A 21,479-nucleotide genomic window follows, 5' to 3' on the forward strand; every position below is an offset into this window, starting at 1 on the left:
TATTCCGCATGCTTATATTCACGGCAGGAACCTGCACATCACCGCATCAAGTGGTCATCGTACAGCGCGAACACTTCATGGAGAGTGAGAGAAAGAGAGAGAAGAGCTGAAGAATTTACATTCGAGATACACTCGATTGCACATTAGCCTATTAGTAGCGGAATCGGGGGTAGGGATCGGTGCGGTGTCATGAAATTATCATCGAGCGCGGGAAGCGAGCGTGGCGTTTTATGTACGCGGAACAACGGCGGGCGGCCACGCCGATCGCGGAGAGCAGCGGCGGGCAAAGGCGATTAGGGGGCAGCAAGAAGAGACGTCGTAGCCAAGTCGAACAGCAGTAGCGTTAAGGCAGTCTGAGAGAATGGCTCGCGGCGCAACACGCTGGAGCATTCTGCTGGGCTCGCTGGCCCTTGTGCTGGCCCTAATCGCGCCCTTCACCGTAGCCCTGTCCAAAAGGGATCTATACCAGTACACGGGACCGGGCTCCAACACCCTCGAAACCGATAACGGAATGCTGATATCCGCCGAGGTTCTCCTCAAAACGCCCATCGTTTTCTACGACAAAATCTACAACTCGATATTCGTGAGTACCGATAGTGATTTTGGTCTAAAATATCGGATACTCGTCACTCTCGTCAGCATTAAGATGGTCAAAATAGTTATTTGAACCGCCAAGTATATTTTTTATTAACTACGGATTTAAGTCAAGCCTATATTTAAGTAAATCTTGATTGATGTTACTGATACACATTGTAAAAAAGGTCTATGTTCTTTTTTCGCTAATGAGAACACTAATGAGAAATGTAGGATTGTAATTATAATTTATACTAGGATAAATATATAATTAATCTTAATTACCTAATTATCTAATCTTAACCAAGATGTATGAAGGTACATACACAAATGATTCAAAAATAACACAATGTATATACACATGCATAAAACGGAATTGCACGTAATGTGATTAATCTTCATCTCAAATAGCACAAATCAAAGCATGACTTGAGGAGAAAGTGTTTTCCCATAGTTATATCATAATTATGACATGTTAACACCGTTCTCAATTTAAAAATTACATCGTGATGTAATCCTTCGATGATTGTATTCTGGTCTTATCAATAATTTGAAGTTTCTTGACTCTTAAGTAATTTAAAATTTTCAAGAAACAGAAATCGAGACAAAGAGAAAATAGTCATAAATTATTATAATTTATAATATTATTATAAAAATTCAATAGTTTCTAGAGAAACTCTGTTATTTATTTTTTCGACTATTTGCGACTATGGATGTGTTGAAAAGCTATTATTAGAAAAGTTATTATTAAACGCCAATCCATTATTTTCGTATTTACGCTTGTAAACCGATCGTCAGTGAAAAACATCAACTCGACAAAAAAGAACTGAAAGTATTCTTGATAACCCGTTGCAAATCTCTCCTCACGCAATATTTTTACATTTATTGAGATATTTACCACTGAAATGCTGTCAGTGATGTAACGTGACAGTCAACGGAGCTTCATCTCAACATCACATTTTATTCTATTCTTACCTTGCATTAGTCTCTCTTCTTTGCTGTATCATCCAAAACAATCCAACACAACTCTCTGCTCCTAGAACATAAAATAGACATACTTAATAAACATTTGATATAAAACCATTATACGTTACAATTTTTTTATTATTAAATGTTATAAGCATTTCAATAACTTCGAATTAAAATGTGTTGTCGAACTAAAGTTAAAAGTGACTGGAAAACAAGATTTTATCACCGGTTTATAGTTATCTTATCTCTAACTTTCAATAATAAGAAATTCCCCAATTAGAACAAATTTACGCTAAAAAAAAATTTACTCCGAATTCATCAAATTCGTTAACAAGAGAGATAACGGTGACGTAACACACTCTGCCATAGCTCTATCTACCCTATCTCTTCACATAACGACAAAAAGTTACAAAATTTCTCTCCAGACGTGTTACAAATTAGGAAACTTAGCACAGTCACCGCGTGACGAACTTCAATTTATGGTTAGAAAAAGTTCCGAGACGGCGAGACGAGCGGCTAGGCGGCGGCGCGTAATTCCTCGGTTAATATCAATTTGTCGCGCGGTAGACAACGACGAAACTGTGCGCGCATTCGGTCATTCTCTCAATTCGGCTCGCGGCCTAATCCGGCCGACATCTTCTGGCATGACACGAATTCATTGCGTTCGCGCGATGACGAACAAACGACTCTCTGGGCGGCACAATCGCGCTTAATTGCGGCGGACGCGCCGCGCCGCTCGTCGCGTACAATTTACGAGGGTCCGTTAATTCGTATGAATGAACGAGCGAGAGCGGCGCGAACCGGAAGACGATGCAACGCGCATCCAGAGTCCGAGGCGCGCGATAAGATTCCGGTAGTGTTTACGCGCCGAAAGTTCGACCGTAAGCGAAAGCGTGCCTCGAGGAAGTGCACGTTGTAGAAACACAAGAGCACGACCGCAACCATCCCTCTGCGGTTTTAATTACCTTGTTGCGAGAATACCCAAAATAAGAGACATGTATTATATATATATTTTTTTGTCGTTTAAATAATGTTCCCCAAATTAAAAAAATGTGATAGTTTCTCTCAAAATTTATTTTTTGAATTGCTCTTATTTTTTCTATTCCTCTGATTTTCGCGGAAAAATCATAAGACATATAAGAGAGATTTTAAATAAAATATTATGAAGCTAAAAGCACTTCACATAATCATATATTTATATTTCACAAAACGTTCACTCGTAAGCAAATATATGTTAAAATAGCTTTTATAATCTCTCTTATTTCGAGCTGCTCTACAACATATCCAAAAATCATTAAAAATCGTACAGAGACAATTTCGGCCGTTTCTGCTTTGTTGGCCACGAGAACAATATTTGAGTACCCTTGACTCATCGCACAAACACTGGACAATGATTAAACAAACGTAGAAACCAGCGGTGATTAAAAAAGTCCGCAGGACACCGCATGATTTCATTTTTCCACGAATCGTCGTACTATACTATAGAGGTAACAGCATGAATGAACGTTAATTATGTACGACTAGTCGTGTGCAGATTAATGCGAAGGATTCATCTCTCCAAAATGATTTATTACGAATCAAGATGCATGAGCTCATACGTGGAAGCGTTTATGCATTACGCCTCCACAGATAGCGCAAACTCGTATCATCAACATTTTCGCAAATGTTTTCCTCTATTGAAACTATATTTGATTAGCATAAAATATCGTTAATAAACTGTAATTAATCTATGTACTAAAGAAGATATTACATACTAAAAATGTAAATATTATGTAAATACCAAGAAATATGATCATTTATTAAAATGTAATATTGAAATTGATGTGTCTTTCAATTTGTGACAAGTTATATATTGAAAAAAATGCTTATTTATACAATTTAACAATGCTTTTTATTTTTAAACAAGGCTGCACCCGACAAAAACCAAATATCGATACTAAAATTCATTTTCGAATCGGTGTGACTAAAGCAGCCGCGAACCAAAATACGGTATTGGAACCATGATCCGCCGTGATCCGTTCCATTCATCGAAGTTCGCCAATAATTCAAACGTTCGTAATCATGGTGGCGTTATTGATGACATGCGTACTACGTGCGCTTCGCTTAGGGATGCGCGTCGAGTCAAATCACACGCAGAAACTCGGCCGGCCAGTCAGCCGGACGAGCTTAAAGTATAATGACGAATAATTGTGGGAGACTAGGCGGATTAAGAGCCTAGAATGCAAGATTCGATTTTGCAGGTATTATGGAATAATACGTGCATATATATATCTTTTTATGCTGATGCAATACGCGTGCACCAAACGCGTAACGTAGCATTGCATAGCTACAATCTTCACCTTTATTTGCGTGACAAAGAACGAGCCCTTTGTTCAAACAGTTTGACCTTTATTTTTCAATATAAAAATAAAAATTGCAAACAAATAAACATATAAACAAAACAAAAAAAAATTTTTTCACTTGAATTTTTACATTATTACTCCTTATTTAAATATTACTTATATTTTTATGTAAATATGTTTATTTTAAAAAAATTCGTTGTTTATGTTTATTTAACGCAGTTTCAAAGAAATGTATATTATAACGATAATATGTCTGTTTAATACATTCACTACAAAAGGTATTTTAGTATACTTTTCTTTCACGTTTTTTTATATAAAATTAGATTATTTTATATTAAAAAGAACAGTGAAATACTTAATTAAATTTATAGTATTAAATTGTATAAAAATATATATGATATGTATATTAGGTATTTGACTATCGTCCCATGACGTCTCATCGATCATCGATGAGGCGTAAATGGAAAGCTCAGTCAGTGATGACTGTCATGGCGGTGAATGCACAGTGTAAATAAGAGTACAAAAATAATACCAGTAAATATATATATCATGATTAATATTTAGTTAATAATATCTGGCATTAATAGAAATAAAAAGAGTATACAAATTTTAACTATCTCCTTACTTGCTAGTGCAACCAATATTTTCTGCATACAAGAAGCCGCATGACTCGCTATAAAAGGACACGTTCAGCAGAAGCTCGCTATTTGATTATCAGGAAGAACATCACGCTAAAAATACAGCTTACGGCATTCATCACCTTTGTGTACCAAGTTCGTAAAATTCAATGGAAAACTTTGTATCTTTTCCTGTACTCAATTAAGCATTCGCATCAAGATAGGGAGTAATACGACAGCCAACTTACGGTGCTATGCAATTAGCCTTGGCGGTTTCCCACATTAGTTAGCGGGGACTTAGTGGGAAGAATTGCGAAATTTCGCTCGCGATTCTTCTAGATCGGTTCTGTCCTCGGCTTCGTCATCGCCGACGAAGCTCAATTAGACTCGACACGAAATTCTCAATTAATTTCATTACAGCTTCTTCCGTCTCTCCGAGTGTCCTTTCTGAACTTCCGGTTACGACATATCTCGTCGTAACCTTGAAATCATTCGCAAAGATGGAAATTCAATACATGCAATTTTGGAGAGAGAATTGCTGTTACGCTCTTTCTTACAAATGTATTTCAGTTTTTGCTCGCCCTTCTCGATTTACCATGCTCGTTTCGTTAGGCAAACGTCATCGTAGGCGTGCAATTTGTTAGAAATGCCAAAGAAAGCGAGCGTGCCATGTAAAACTAGATAAATGTAACTACAAGCATGCGGAGACATGCAACGCATGCGAACGCAAAGGCGGATGACAATGAATTAATGGACAGAAATTTTACTTCCTGCGTTACAAGAGAAATATTTAAAATGTTTGAAGTTCTTAATCAATTTAGTCTCAAGTAATTAAAAAATAACATTAAAAAATAATAATTAATATTCTATTATATTATTTTGTGCAAAATTGCTAAATATTTTCCTCATAAATTGAGATAAAAACTAAACAAGAGCTCTTCAAAGAAATTGTTTCCGTCGGTTATTTCATGCAATGAATCTGTTTGTCATACACACGCACCTTGAAATCAGATTTATACAATTTAGCGGTAATAAGGCAAGCTGCAAAGTGTTTTCTCAAAGTCACTGTTTATCTTTAAAAAATAATAAAAATTTTGAGCGGAAAGTTAGTAATTTCTCACAATTTACATCTCTCATTAATATTGATTAAAATTATTCAAAGTACAATATCTATAGGCAGCCTGAAAAGGATTACATGACTCAGAACTGACATTTGAACAAATGCTTCCTCGGTCGATTCTCGTGCCATTATTACGCGGGCCCAGGTCAGTGACAAATCGCGGTTGACACAGATGTATATCGCGACGTATCCGCGAACGAAGACACAACGGTCTACTTAGAGGACCTTCCTACACGACAATCATCTCCATTTCGTCGGTTATCGCCGACGATTCGCAGTCATCAAAATGATTGCGGCCGATTGCGCGATTGCGTTAGCGCGTGCGGCATGCGTTACCAAAACCGCCGTCTCTCCTACCGTCATCTCATTGACTCGCGGTTGCCACCGCGTTATGACGATTGTACATGCACCGAGCTTACTGCGGATTACTGCGAGATCCCGCGATTAACATACGAATTCGACGCAATCGGCCCTATGTATCACATGAACAAGACGTTCGATAGTACCTACGTATTATTGTGATACCGTAAAATTTCGAACTGTTACGAAACGAATTACAATAAAAATATTTTCTACCATATACATTGTTACAGAAAATATTGTAACAAATTAGTGTTTTTCGCAAATAATATATAAAATTGCAATCCTGAATCTGTAATTTTAACTTTCTAATGATAAATTCTTTTAATAGAAGTATAGTATCCATAAGGATATAATAATTTCAGTTATATCTTTTTAGTTTGAAGATAATCTAAGTATTCAAATTATATTATTTTACGATTAGCAATATCAATAATAAGTGTATAGGTATATTATATAATATGTAAATATGTTAAAATATATATGCTGACAAAACATAAATATGTACTGATAAAGATAAAAATACTCAAATCAATAATTATAATTAGAAAAGAAAGATTATAAGCAGCTCTGAAATAAAAAAATAAAATGTAATTAAAATTAAATTATTAAAGTGAGTTATTAAAGTAAGTCATTGCAGTCATTAATTCTAAGTTAATTTTTGTTCATTACCTGAGCTGAAGCTAATTTTACGATAAATATAAATGATACGTATGCGCACAACATATCCCAGAATCAACTACGAGATGATTTTCGACAGAAAAAAAAAACGATCACTCGTCGAGTGATTTATTTCAAAAGTTTCGCTTTGAATATTGAAATATTCGTCGATACAAGAGTCGATCTCAAATTATTTTCAATCCTGCACTAGACTTGCCAAGCATTAGAACGTTATCGACGATATCAGGAAGAGAGTTGGCAGCTAGCATGGCTTCCTCCTATTACTTCCAGGCGGTAGTGCTATCTATTTTCACCGTTTTACCGCGATGTGTGTACGTATGTGTCATCGGCTCGGCTCTGACCTACGACCTCGGTGATAGCCTCGGCAATGATAGCGCGTCGAACTTTCCCACTAGCTGACTTACGCGAATGTCAAAACGTCCGAGCACATAAACGAGCTTCGGCGAGACTATCAATACTGGCTTGACATTCCCAGGCATCGATTATCGGACGCCTCGATGACCGATACTGATTCTCGGCCTACAAACTCTCGTATGTATAACGGGACGAATAATATCGATATCGAAGATTGGAAGATTTCTGCTTGTTCGAGCTAAATTGGCATTATACTGCCATAGGAAACGAACATATTCCGATAATTATATGAAAAAAATTTAATAAGCTGTCTAATAAATTCACCGCAGAAACAAAAAAAGAATATTAAATCCATTTAAATATATATAGCACATATACGTATTAAACAGTTTTAACCAATATATTAGCTATGTCATTAAATCTAATTGATTCAACACTCTTTTTTAATTTCAATAAATACTGTTTTCATTAAAAAATTACGCTACAAAAATAGTAAAATATGATCAAAATGTTTAATTCACATTTTTAATATGAAGTACCTAAGTGAATACCTTGCTATTCAACAACATTATGACATATGTCTATAGTAGTTTTAGAATAGTGTCACAGTAGAGATTATGACTTTGTAGCTCTAATTCGTGTCAATTCACTTGAATCGGGTCGCCGGTTAACAATGTGCGACTTGAGCGTTAAATTTGATGCGGCGCCCATAATATTAACCTCACGTGAAAAGAATATAGGCCATCTAAGTAATCGGATGTTCCAGTTTGGACTTTGAGTGGCGCATAAAAATTAACGTCGACGAATAAGAACGTGGGAGCAAAATACGAATTCGTACATCGGAATTCGTCGTATTTAATAAGAAAATGAACAACTTTTGCTCTTCAGACAGTGTATTATATGTTTAAAAAAAATGTTATTATTCCAAATTAAAATTATTTTTCTTTTAATAAATAGCTTATTCTATAAAAAAATTAAATAGTGAATTATGAAATAGTAGATATATAGTTAAGATATAAAACATTTTAGGTCTTTATTTAGAATGGTAGCATAATATATCACTTCCTTAATTTCAAAATTAGGTGACATTAAACCGGTAAGAGCGAACAGTGTGAGAACCATACCAATTATTTCCTCCCAGCGCAATATTTTGAGCGGTTCCACTATTCTTTCAAGAAGAAGGGGATAATTTTGTCTCTTTAATGACAACGAGTTTTTTTCTTATAAAGGAACAGCTGTAGCCCGAAGAGTGCATCGCGTTGAACATGTGCGCGCGTTTGGCGCACTTCATTTTAGCCAATTGACGAAACAAGTCAGCGGCTCCGGCAAGATGATACGACCGTATCCGCTACTCTTTTGAACTATAAAATAAATAATATACCAAAGAATAATAAAAAAATCTTTACTTTCCACTGGCAGAATATTAAGAACATGATTAGGCTTATATTAGATCTTAAAAAAAAAAAAAACTGTGTATATGTCCCAAAATTTCTTTTAACCATTTATAATTATATTCGTCACTATCATATTTAAAGAATCAAAAATTAATCATAGTGTTGCAATGTCTTCGGAAAATGCATTGATCGTCAAAGCTTTTAACATCTTTTGCTCCTGATTTGCTTAAAAATAATCATTGACATCCTATAAACATATCTTGTCGTTCTCGTCGTTGGTTTCTTTGCAGGGCATTCTCTCGTCGAGATCATCGCGATTCCTTCGCGAGTTTACGCGAACGCGACACCGTCCTCGCGCCTCGGCGTTATAACGAGCGCGCGTCGTTGGGTGAATGACTCCTCGACGACAGGCGCTCGCTCATTAACGTGCATGCGTGTCTATTGCGAGACTCGCGCAGACTGACGACGTGGGGCAAGTCCCCCTCCTAACAACGTCATTGTCGGATTTCACTGGCAGCACGTGCCAACGATTTACCTGCTGACCCGCTGATGTCGCCCGACCTTCCGCGCGCTTCACCGAATAGAATTTGATTTACCGTCACGTTCCAGTTGTACGCGAGAACATCTCTCAGCGGTAGAACTTAACGTTGTGAGACTTGCGACCGAATCAATGCATTTCACGATTGAAATTCGTATATCGAAATAAACCGCAGTTTTTAAGTGGTATTAAAGATATACTTCTTTAAAGGGTTAATAAAAAAAACTAACGTTAAAATGGAACGATTGCCACAGTATCGGTTAAATAGAAGTTACATCGTTAAAGCATTGAAATATTAATAGTTAGATTCTGATAATGTGATCTGCTAAGTTCTAACATGCTTTAATGTATTGATAAAATTGCAAATAAACGTTATTGATTTAATTCCTCCTTGTTATCTCATCTCAATGAAATTATATTTCTTAATAACAGCTGTAAATGGAAATCTGAGCATTTCATTGTGCTTAAGAATATAGAATCTCTTATAAAAGCTTTTATAAATAATTATATGCATATATTATGCATTTCTAAACTTTTATTTAAAAACACAATACTTTAAGGCCCAATTCTACAAACGTCGGTTAACTTTTAACCTTAGGTTAAACTCTAACGTCCTTCTTAGAAAGAGACGAGTGAGTTAACCTAAGGTTATAAAAGTTAACCGACGTTTGTGAAACTGGGCCTAAATATAAAATTAAAATCAAATGTAGTCACAACACATGTCAGCTAAAAAGATATCAAAAATGGAAAATCGATTTCCTCAATTTCAGGTAAATGGAAATGGCGTTCTCTCATTCGCTAGGGCCATGCAAAGGTTTTTCAACATTGCATTCCCTCTTGATGATCCAGTCATCGCGCCTCTTTACACACACGTTGACACGAGAGCTTCCGGAACTATTTATTGGAGCGAAACCGATTCTCCCGATGTTCTCGCTAGAGCCGGAGGATTGATCCGAAGTGCCTTTAAGAACGCTAATAACTTTGTGCCTACGCACGTCTTTTTGGCCACTTGGATGGACGTTGGTTATTATAATGAGCGAAATGATAAGGCAAGTTATTGTCTTTACGATCATCAAATATTGTATATTTTATTTTCTCGCTAAAACAAATCTTCAGCTTGTATAATTAAAAAAATGAAAAAATGTTGACGGTATGTCTTTAACTTTTATTGTACTTAAGCTAAACGTTTCACTCTATTGAGGAAAAATAAAAATATAAACATATGTAATAAACCTCTTTGAGAACATAAATAACGTTCATCGAGTCGTCTTTCAGGTGAATACTTATCAAGTCGCTATATCATCCAACGGTACGCATTCCTTTGTTGAACTACTGTACCCGGAAAATGGTATACAGTGGATTCAGGGTGAATCGCATCCCAACGGTCTCCCAGATGCCAAGGCACAGGCAGGATTCATGAGCGAGGGCAAAATGTATACCCTGAGGGGCTCGGGCACGGACCAAATTCAGAATGTCGACAAGTGAGTAATGGGGAGAGCAGAGGCGCCGGCTGTATTCACGTGCGACGTATTCATGGACCTTTGTAATTGTTTTCAGGTGGTCAAATGTAAATAGGCCTGGCCAGTGGCTATTTCAAGTTGGTCCTATCGGCGAAAACGAAAATACCTACATAAAGATTCCCAATAATATTGAAGGTAACGAGTACATAATAAAAATATGCTTGTTAAATATAAAAACTTTTAAAATTTAATACGTCGCAAAAATAGCAAAAACCTAAAACAATCTTGTTTTATCTTTTTGTACATTTTATATATATGAATTGCAATAATAAGACAAAACCGGAAAGTTATCCCGGATTATCTTTACGATGTTGATCGAATTAAGCAATATATCCTGTTAGACACGATGACTATGCATCAAGCGGCTAGCTGTAGGACCGGCGCCACCACTTGCCACAGTAAAGCGACTTGCATCGATTACGAGATCGGATTCTGCTGCAGTTGCAAGCAGGGCTATTTCGGCAACGGGAAATCCTGCCAGCCAAACGGTAAGCTATTTATCAACGGTGTTTGTCGAAATCTCGCATGCTCGTTGCGAGATAAGCTCGAGCTAATGGCATGCAAACGCGGCCTTTGAAGTGTTCTCGAAACGGGATAAAGAAGAGATCTTTCAGCGCGTTTTCCTCCTCTAAACTCCCTACGACGCTTCACCTAACGCGGACAAAAGTACGCAGAAGTCGTCGTAGGGCAAATAGATGCAACGCAATAAGTAGCTGCGTTTACTCGCGCTCTCCGGTCTATTCATAGTTTACGAGACTGGTTCTTACGACTTCCACGGTAACATCATATAGACGGCGATACCGTGAATACCATGAAATGGGCCGCGCGACTCTTTGATGGTCGTGTCGTTGGCAGAGTCCCTACCAATAATTTTTTTTCCGTAAGAAAGTTGTGACTTCTTTCATCTGGAGATAAGAGTTCTTAAGAAATGCAAGAAGAATGTATTTCTTTCAATATTATTTTATCATTAACTAAACAATTGTGTAAAAATATAAATAGATAGTACATTGTACTTCGAAAAAGAAATATGTTGCGTACACAGAAAAATAATAAGGCAACATAATAATTATAGCAGTATGTTAAGACAGAAAGCTCTGGCAATTATAATAAAGACATACAGGTATTATGGAATTTCTTCTGAAAGATTTAATTTTTAGACGTGCCTCTTCGGGTTATTGGCCGAATATCTGGCAAGTTAAATAACATCGAATTCCCCTCAAGAGATCTTCAATGCTACGTACAAACCAAAGATGGACGAACATATACCGCCTTATCAAGGGTACCTCAAGAAATCGGTGCTAGTTTCCAACTTTTAGGCAATTTGGGTGGCGTGATTGGTTGGCTATTCGCAAAACCTATCAGCGACACTGAAAACGGATACGAGCTTACAGGCAAGGAGCCTTCATTTCATTCAATATCTCTATTCTATGTTTTCTTAGATAAATTAATAATTAGTAACTATATATCATATTAATATATGTTATGTACTAAAGATTATGTGATCGTATTGGTATTATATTTTACTAATGAGTTTGAAGGATTTTTTGGAAAGTGCCATAACAAGGTTGCCGAAGGAAAGCAGGTTTACGATTACGCAGGTATTCATACAAGCGTGTTTCACGGGCAGGCGGCTTATTCAACCACACGGCGGAACTGAACTTCCCATCGAGTGGCGACAAAGTGACGATACGCAGCAATTACCTTGGATTGGACGTCTTCGGTCAGCTGAAAATGGAAGCGGAGATCACGGGTACGGTGCCGTACCTGGAGAGAGACACCAAGGTAGACTACGGCGATTACGACGAACTCTACACTCGTGCCCAATCAGGAATGATCCGTTCTCAAAGCGAGCGCACCTGTAAACTTTCGCGTGGCAGCGGGGACGAGCGGGAAATCAACTTCAAGCTGGATCAGATAATTAGTTACAAGGAGTGCCCGTACGCTATCTTCGATCCCGAGGACGACACGAGTAGGCTGAAGTTTTTCAGGGGTGTCACCGCTTACGAGGGCACCGAAGGCATCATTCGATTTGCCGTCAATACCAAGATAACGCCCCTCGAAGAAGAGGACCCGTGTATTCAAGGACGACAGACTTGCGGCGATCATAGCTCCTGCGTGGTCGATGGAGACAGCTTTAGATGTGTGTGTAACGCAGGGTGAGTATCTCTACCGTCAATTTTTTCTTTTAAATAAAATTGATTGCATAAAAAAGCTTTCTTTGTACACACATTCGACAAAAAAATCTCCTTTCGGATATACTAAGAGTGTTTTCACGAAAATGTATTGTCACATCTTGATGTCAACGTATCAAATAATGATTATTTAATTATATGATTAATGATATTTATTATATTGCTCGATATATGGGAAGGTATCAGTATCTGTACGAGGAAGACGGCAGTGCGATTTGCGTGGACGTGAACGAATGCACAGCCGGTAATCACATGTGTTCCCCAGACGCTCAATGCATTAATCAGGAAGGCAGCCACATGTGCCAATGCAGAGCTGGTTTTACGGGAGACGGTCGTGTTTGTGAAAGTAAGCGCATTATTTTTATTTATTTTATAATAAATTATCTTATATCTTATGATCATTGTGTGTTACCGTACTGCGATAACATCCCACAGGTCGATCAAATTCTTACTGCTGATAGCGGTGAAAATAATCTTAACGTCTGATAATATTCTCGATCAAGTATTTCTTTTAAGTTATTATTAATTTTCAACTTTAAAGATATTTAAAAATAAATTATATATAAAACACTAAAATATGAAATATTTTGTTCAATTAATATGTCTTAATTTTGTCAGCTACTTATTTACATATCAACATTATTTAATTCTATATCGATAATATTCATAATGCAGGATTGCCGTCTTGTGAAGATACTCGCTGTGGAAATTACGAGCAATGTGTGATGGTCGGAAATACACCGACGTGCACCTGTATGCCTGGTTTCGAGGAAACGGACCAGGGATGTTACCCCTCTCAGCATGGTAAAATATTTCCCATATAAATTACGAAAAATATTATTAATTATTTCCTTACTGATAAGCGGCAACTGTACTTTTACCAGCACCCTGCAACGAGGAAGATAACTGTTCCCCATACGGACTCTGCAGTTTCGACGGGAATAGAAAGAAACACGTGTGCGTTTGTATGCCTGGTTACGTCGGTGAGTGGAAAAACTCGAAAGAACTTTTTGCCTACCGTTGATAATTCATTAAAAAAAAAACAAAAATATATAATTTATATATTGTATTGTAAAAATTTAAATTTATAATCGCATATAATTAACATAATGTATTTGCGAAAAAAATAGTTTATTTATCGCGAATTACTTATCTCTCTCTCTTGTCCATGTAGGAAGTATCTGACAATTCATAAAAGATATTTTTTGCATTTAATCTTTTTTGTCTCTCAAAAGTCCGGTTATATATCATAAATTTTAATATTAGTTTCGTAACAATCCGGAAATGGAGTAATTAAACTGAATGGAATACGCGGAGTATGACTCAACTAGTATTCGTCGCGACGATTGTCACTCCAAACGCATGTGACCATATTGCAATTTACAAAGTGTTTTCTGTCTGTTATTCACATATGCAATTATTTACAGGCGATGGATACACGTGTTACTCCGAATCCGATGTCACCACAACAGACGAACCGCCGCAACCGCAGTGCGTGGTTGGAGTGTGTTGGTGTCCGAGTGGTTGGGAATTCCGTAACCATGCTTGCGTGAGGCAAGAGGGAGAATATACGACAGTTGACTATCGAGACTGTAAGTTGCACGAAATATAATTTCGTTGATTGCACGATGGCTTTTCGAGCAATTTTCCGCAAAACGTAAAAATTTTAAATTCGAATAAGATTGACCCAATTTCTGCCCATTATTTAAATGTGTATCATATTGTGCATATGGCATGTATTAAAGAAATTATTCTTAAGCACCGGTTAATTTAAGCACAAAATTAATTAATTGAGTATCAGTAGAATAGTTTTATCGAGATGTGTTTGTATCGCTAAAAACAATGAAGATCCTCAGAAAAACCGTAGACATCAAACATTATATATTTTTTCTTGCATTTTATGCAAGGAAAAATATATACAGCAATAAAATAGAGTAATATATTAATATGCTAATTAATAGCTACGTTTTAAGCTTTTAATACATAATTATATAATTGCATACATCTATTAAACGAGCAATAATAAAACAGATAACAGTAAATTAACAACAGAATAGCACTAAATTCCTATTTGTGCTAAAATAATATGTTAATTCAGACACTCCCTGACGTTATATTCATGTTATAGCAACATTTGTCTGCTAAAGCATCATGTCTGGTGCATTTTTTCCGAGGATCATTTTGCCAGAAGTGAAAACTGAAATACTGTTGAGAATTAAAACAATTTGCAAATGAAACGCACGGCGGATAACTGCATGCAAATAAATTAACATGAATAACTTGAATCCTCACGATGCGAAGATCAATATTTAATAACGTGCGAAACGATCGCTAATAGTATGCGACGAACATCGTTCGTCGATGCATCATGCGTTTTAGTATCGGCACATCCGCTCCCGGGATGCTTCGACGACGTCTGCATATGTCCCTTGGGATACGATTACGACCATTTGGAACGAATTTGCGTTCCGCTGCCAGGATACCAACACGACACGAAGGGTCCATCAGGATCTAATCGTACGACGCACTCAGTGCTTGGCTTTAAGTTATTTATGTTCATTAATGAGCATAAAGTCGCTTTGCGTACCATTCTCTTTAACGAGCTCATGACCTCGGCGCAAGGTGCCTCTTACTTCCAGGCAATTGTTTTAATTTCATCAACGCGCGATACACCTCCTACCTAACCGCGTAATTAATAAAAACGCTTGCGGGCTCACACATTCAAACACGCGAATGCTTAAAATAACAAAGCCGAAACTGCTGACGGTATAATGAAGTTGGTTAACAGCGTTCATCGAAGCTCAATATAAACTGTATTTTGCATAAACAAACTTACACATCCCGATTTTTTTCGTCACGCATCGGGAGCAGGAAAAAGGTTCTTTCTGTAAATAAGTGTACTCGAAGTTTCGCCATCTATACCAACTCCATAAACTCACTTTCAGAAACTTGTGATGCGCAACCTTTTAGTGAATAGCGAGATGGAAGATTACCTCGGGAAATTGAGAAATGTGTCCGTAGTGCATGTAATACTCTTGGGAAGGAACAAAATCGTCTTCGCTAACGTGATTGAAATATTTTAATTTCATTAAACGATTAATATTTATGTCATAAATAATGCAGAAATATTCCATTTTGCCAGTATTCCTTATGTATAAATAAATAATATTATTTCAAAACGCGGATGCTTATCTCGCTCGGAAAATACATATTTTCGATGTTTTCACTCGAGGTGCGATGCTTCAAACTGCACATCAAAATAGATATCGATATCTTCTCTGATGACAGTGATAAACTAATGCATCAACTTCTAGACTTTCTGAACAATATTTTCTTTCAAAACTTTCATTTCACGCTATGCTCACGATATATATCGATTCCTCGCAAAATAAAATAAATATAAGGATTTCCTAGAATCTTATATGTTTGTTAACATTTGAGGGTTTCAGGGTATCTTGTACATAATTATCGGAAAAATTATTCAACAATCAGTTAATAACATGTTCATTCATTGAACATCAGTGCACGGTCATCAAATCGCGATTCCATTCAATTTTTTTTGTCTCTATTGGAACAGCTAGCTATCATCGCATGCTATATGCAATGTATCATAATCGCGCACATGCTTGTGTCCAGTATCTTGCAACGTGGTGAATAGGTGTCATCCCTACGCCCAGTGCATCTACGTGACGAGTACCGGTGATTACGAGTGCCGCTGCAACCCGGGATACGAGGGCGATGGTATGGAATGCACTAAGACAGGTACGTGCAAAATGCATCTTGCATCTTATGTATATATTTAGCATATATTTAGCAAGGTGAAAATTAATAAAAATATATTGGAGAGCGTACATTAAACATTCCGCGCGATGACATATCATTGTTAAATTATTTTTGTATGCCAACTCGTGAAATAATAAATTTTTAACGCGTAAAAAAAGATTTGCTAAATCGCACACGCTTTTACTTCAATGTATAAACTATCGAATAAATTCAACATTAACCGTTTTATTTTTGGAAATAATCTTTGATCGTTAGTTAACATTTCGTTTCAGGCCCTCTTGTACATAATTAGCAGAAAAATTACTCAACAATCAATTCATAACATGTTTATTCATTGAACATCAGCTCATAAAATTCCGCGAATTCATTAAATTTTTTTATTTCTCGTTATCGAGACAGCCAGATATCATTGCCGTGCCATTCACTATGCAAATGGATCATAATTATGCTTTCCAATACTCTTGTGTTTAATAATTCCATCTTCCTAAGAAAAAAAAGCCTAAATCGTGAGAGCAAGGTGAAGGTACGTTAAATGAGAGATAATACAACGATACGACTCTTCTTCTTCGTACAGAAGTATCCTGCTTGGAAGTGGATATCTGTGACCTCAACGCGTCCTGCCAGTACGAGGAACCGATGGCAAGATGCGTGTGCAATCCAGGATATGTGGGCGACGGAACAACATGCAGTCGTATCGGTGCTCTCACTATTCATACCTTTTTTTATTATTTTTCTTTCATTCATTTCGCGCCATTGCGCACGTCGCACGACGCACGAATGTCAACGCGATTTCTTTCTCTCAATCGGCGATCCCCTGCATTGCGCATACATATTGCCTCCTTTGCATTCCGCATTACCATGTAAATCGAGATATTGACGATCGCGATCAAACTGTAAGTTCAGCTATACAGTAACTATTTCAAACAAGAATGGAATTTGCCTTTTGTATATCGCGCTGTAATCCGCATGATATGAATCGATGGCGAGATACGTCGACTGATACATTCCCTATTGGCTTCCTTGCGTTTTAGACGAGTGCAACGACAATTCCGAGTGCGAGAAAAACGAACAATGCACCTACCACCCTATGAGCTCGCGGTACGAATGCACCTGCAAACCCGGATTCAGCATGGACATGAACGATCGATGCGTGCCGTCCGATTGCTCAACGAATCTTTCTCAGTGCCACGTGAACGCGCAATGCGTGCCGTCCGACGACAGTGGTTACAAATGCGTCTGCATAAGCGGCTATCACGGCGACGGTATGCGCCAGTGTGTGGAAGACCATATCGGCTGTAACGTTTTGAATAACTGTGGCCGAAATGCAATTTGCGGGTACAATCAGACGTCCGCGAATTTCGCGTGCATTTGCCAATCGGTGCGTACAAACAAATATATCATTACACAAGATAATCGAGTTTGTTGCTACGCGTATAACGTGAATTCATACGTACTATATTATGCTGTATGTAAGTGGTAACACGTATAAAACGTATAAAAAGAGATAAGCGAGTTTAAATATTAAAATTTAAAAATTTCCATTTGGAGAATCTGACATACAAAAGTATTCATCTGAGAGCAAAAATTAAGTTATTCTCAAAAGCTTTTATCTTTATAATTAAAAAGAGATGAAAATGTAGATTAAAAAGTAATATTTCTTTCAGCAATATAATATGCAACAGCGATTCTTTCTCTCTCTCTTATACACGATTTACAGTATAAAATATGAATGATCGCAATCTAATCGCTTCTAGGGTTACTACGGTAACGGTTTCACGTGTCGGCCACAATCCTCGTGCAGACACGATCCGAATCTCTGTTCATCCGAGGCAACGTGCGTGTCGAGTGATGAAAATCAGTTTGCTTGCGTTTGCAACGAGGGTTTCGTCGGCGACGGCATAAATTGTAAGCACCGGCCGAGGCACGACTCCAATTTTTTGTTGGTGAACCAAGGAATGGCCACGCATCGGATACCGTTCGTGCCCACACAACAGAATCCAGGAAATCCGATCTACATAGCTTACACGCAAATGGCGATAGCCCTAGATATCGACTGCCTTGGCGGCAAAGCTTACACCAGTGATATTACTGGTAAGTTTATATTCAAATAAGTCTTGTCCCAGATTTATCAATATTATGTGTTTTTGACTCTTAAAACGGATTTAGATTTTTGTAAAAAAAATATATATTTAAAAATATGATTAAATAAAACATTTAAATACATTAAAAATATTAAATAAGAAATGTAAAAAATTCTAAAAATAGTATATTGTACAACTAGTGGAAAAAGTGGTCGATTCTGAATGAGTGTGAAGTTGGTCGCACGAGCGAAGCGAGTACGCACATCACACTCATTTGGGCTCGACCACTCTTCTTCCCACGAGTTGTTCATACTATTTTTCCTAACAAGAGCGTGAAACAGGCCGTTTTTTGCGCTTGTTTTAAAATTTCATTTCTCCACAGTTAAGAGATGGCTCCATTTCTTAACACTTACGTCATCGTTGCGAAATGGATCGTTTTGCTCACTCAAAACAAGCGCGAAAACCGGCCCATTTCACGCTCGCGTTAGGAAAAAGACATTCTCCAACAAATTAAATTTGAATTTATTTTTAACACACTTCTCGATTGCTATATATAATAAGAAAGCAATTATATAGTCTAAAAATAAGATACCTTTGTAAGATAAAATCGCAATCTATTTTCACAGGCAACAGGATAGTCGAACTATCTTATAACGGATCGATGGCAGAGACATTTATTCCGAAAGTTAGCAGTCCCGAGGGACTGTCGGTCGATTGGGTCTCGAGGAACATCTTCTGGACCGACTCAGGCAAGACGACCGTCGAGGTTGCCAGTCTAGTGACAAAGAAACGCAAAGTTCTCGTTTCCGATGGACTGGTCAATCCGAGGGGAATAGCTGTTCATCCATATCGAGGGTAAGGATAGATAAGGGTGTAGAAAATCTATTTGCAAAACTTCTCGGTCCAGTGCACCCCAAGACCTTCTCCAATCTTAGGGCCAAAGCACGTATGGCAGTCGTAGACGTAAGTAACGCACAAGCTTTGGCGTATCCTGATTTGTCAGGTCGAGGACTACGACCGTCGTATATCGCTACGCCATGTTATGTGCTTTGGCCCTAACACTCATCAAATCATTCGTACATGCGTGTTATCCGTGCAACTAAAATGAAAGTAATTTCTTCTATATAACAGCGAATTATTTTACGTCACATATTTATAGAAGAGATTTCAGCTCACTTTTGTATATTGTTTTATATTTAGAAATTCGTGAGTAATTTTAAACTGATTAATAAAAATAATAAAAAACGCCAATATATTATAATTTTGATCTTGTAATAATATTATATTTCATCGAACCGTCTACTTGAATCATTAAATTATATTATTAATATAATTTTATAACAATTTGAATTTTGCAACGAATATTCCTATTTCAGAAAAATATTTTGGTCTGACTGGAATCGCGCCTCCCCCAAACTAGAGTGGGCTAACGAAGATGGAACAGACCGAGCAATCTTCCTTCAGGGTGATTACGTTAAGCTGCCAAATTCATTAACTATCGATTGGGCGACGGATGAGCTGTGCTGGGCCGACGCTGGGACGTTCTCGATAAGTAAATATAGATTTTAATCACGTGAGCGCGTCAAAATAACATCCATTAATCTTAACGGGAAAATGTCCGATGGCACGATACGTTTCATTACCGTGAACTTGCTATAATAACAAATAATCTCTTGTTCTTAGGTTGTATTGAAATAGACAGTAAAAAAGTCACCGTCGTCGCAAATGAACTTACTTATCCGTTCGGCTTGGCAATTTCTCAAAATCATTACTACTGGACCGACTGGAAAACGTAAGAGAATAAAATATTCACTGGCGCGTGCAGACAATCCAGAGAATGCTATAAAATGTAAAAGTTTTTATATTACGCTCCTTCCATTGCAGACACAAGATCGAAGTCGGCATGAAGACTAATGGCGAAAGACGCGCACCATTGTCTGTCCCGCCTGGTGGGAGTGGGAAACTATACGGTATCGTGGTCGTTCCAGAGTCATGTCCCAGAGGTAAATTTTTCATCTTCGTGAGAGATCTATTTCTCAAAATTATATATTTCTAGGAAATATATAATTTTATAATTTATTGCCTTAGTTAAGCTTCGCCGAAATCTGAATTAACGAGAATCAGAAATTTTCCTAACTTTTCTACAGAAAGAAATTCGCTATAGAGACGAGAATAAGTATAGTACTGTCAGAAATTCTATAATTTACGATCGCTTGTTTGCAGTGACAAATGTGTGCCAGTACGACAATGGAAGATGCAACAAGAATCAGCTTTGTCTACCGGACGGTCAAGGCGGCAGAACGTGTGCGTGCGCGGATGATGCGAAAGGACCCTGTACCGACTCCCGTTACCTGTCTTAGATCCGTCTTCAATCTTGCACGGAAATAAAACAACGCAAAGCCCCGCCTCGCGTTCGACATTATGATAGCTGATAAGAAAGTTTCGCACTGGCGCTCACACCGAGCTAAAATCGCAATAACCATTAGACCAAATGTAAATTATAACATTATTCGTAATATTAATTATAGCTGTCACCGATATTTTCAAATAACATCTACTTTTGTATCTATCAATCGCAATACGCGATACAAGCTGTACTGCGAACAGATCTTATTTAATAAAAATGAAGGAAACAGCGAGCGAAGCTTTTTGTACTGAAATATTCATATACAATCGACCGTTTCTATCCACTTATCTCGTCTAAATCTTTTCCGAGTTTATCCGCCTAATTAGTTTTATAATTAGCTATATAAAAGGAAAATAAAAATCAAGGGAACCTTATATAAAATTGCCCTACAAAGATTAAAAATTGTTACGATAACGCAATGAGAGGTAAAATCCAATTAGCTACGACTACTGTTCGTAACTACCATTCGTAACTAACCATTTCATTTTCCATGTATATGACGTGCAATATATACATAAATGTATATATGTCATATACATATAACGCTA

General features: G+C 37.2%; 1 protein-coding gene across 3 annotated transcripts; it reads left to right on the forward strand.

Annotated features, from left to right (window-relative positions):
- The first annotated feature begins 292 nt into the window (after positions 1-292).
- Positions 293-21,163, forward strand: Ndg (Nidogen). Of its 3 annotated transcripts, XM_071785795.1 has the most exons (20): positions 293-583; positions 9,719-9,997; positions 10,224-10,429; positions 10,506-10,603; positions 10,810-10,956; positions 11,626-11,859; positions 12,096-12,624; positions 12,840-13,006; positions 13,336-13,464; positions 13,545-13,643; positions 14,088-14,252; positions 16,297-16,422; positions 17,018-17,140; positions 17,475-17,821; positions 18,198-18,534; positions 19,151-19,379; positions 19,901-20,076; positions 20,208-20,316; positions 20,409-20,527; positions 20,748-21,163. In XM_071785795.1, the coding sequence occupies exons 1-20, from the start codon at positions 362-364 to the stop codon at positions 20,882-20,884; spliced, it is 3,978 nt and encodes a 1,325-aa protein (XP_071641896.1). In that variant the 5' UTR covers positions 293-361; the 3' UTR covers positions 20,885-21,163. The 3 variants fall into 3 exon arrangements, with proteins under 3 accessions (XP_071641896.1, XP_071641906.1, XP_071641916.1); XM_071785805.1 differs by lacking the exon at positions 17,018-17,140 and having other exon boundaries at positions 294-583; XM_071785815.1 differs by lacking the exons at positions 16,297-16,422; positions 17,018-17,140 and having other exon boundaries at positions 295-583.
- Positions 21,164-21,479: the final 316 nt, after the last annotated feature.

Source organism: Temnothorax longispinosus, chromosome 1, assembly GCF_030848805.1.
Source record: "Temnothorax longispinosus isolate EJ_2023e chromosome 1, Tlon_JGU_v1, whole genome shotgun sequence".
Lineage (NCBI taxonomy): Eukaryota > Metazoa > Arthropoda > Insecta > Hymenoptera > Formicidae > Temnothorax > Temnothorax longispinosus.

What these genes read in the sequence shown, in the direction of transcription:
- Ndg (XM_071785795.1), top strand. Translation starts at nt 362, where the DNA reads ATGGCTCGCGGCGCAACACGCTGGAGCATTCTGCTGGGCTCGCTGGCC. An exon ending in TCGCGTGCATTTGCCAATCG is followed by an intron (nt 17,822 to 18,197) that starts GTGCGTACAAAC and finishes AATCGCTTCTAG; the next exon opens with GGTTACTACGGTAACGGTTT. An exon ending in CGCTGGGACGTTCTCGATAA is followed by an intron (nt 20,077 to 20,207) that starts GTAAATATAGAT and finishes TCTTGTTCTTAG; the next exon opens with GTTGTATTGAAATAGACAGT.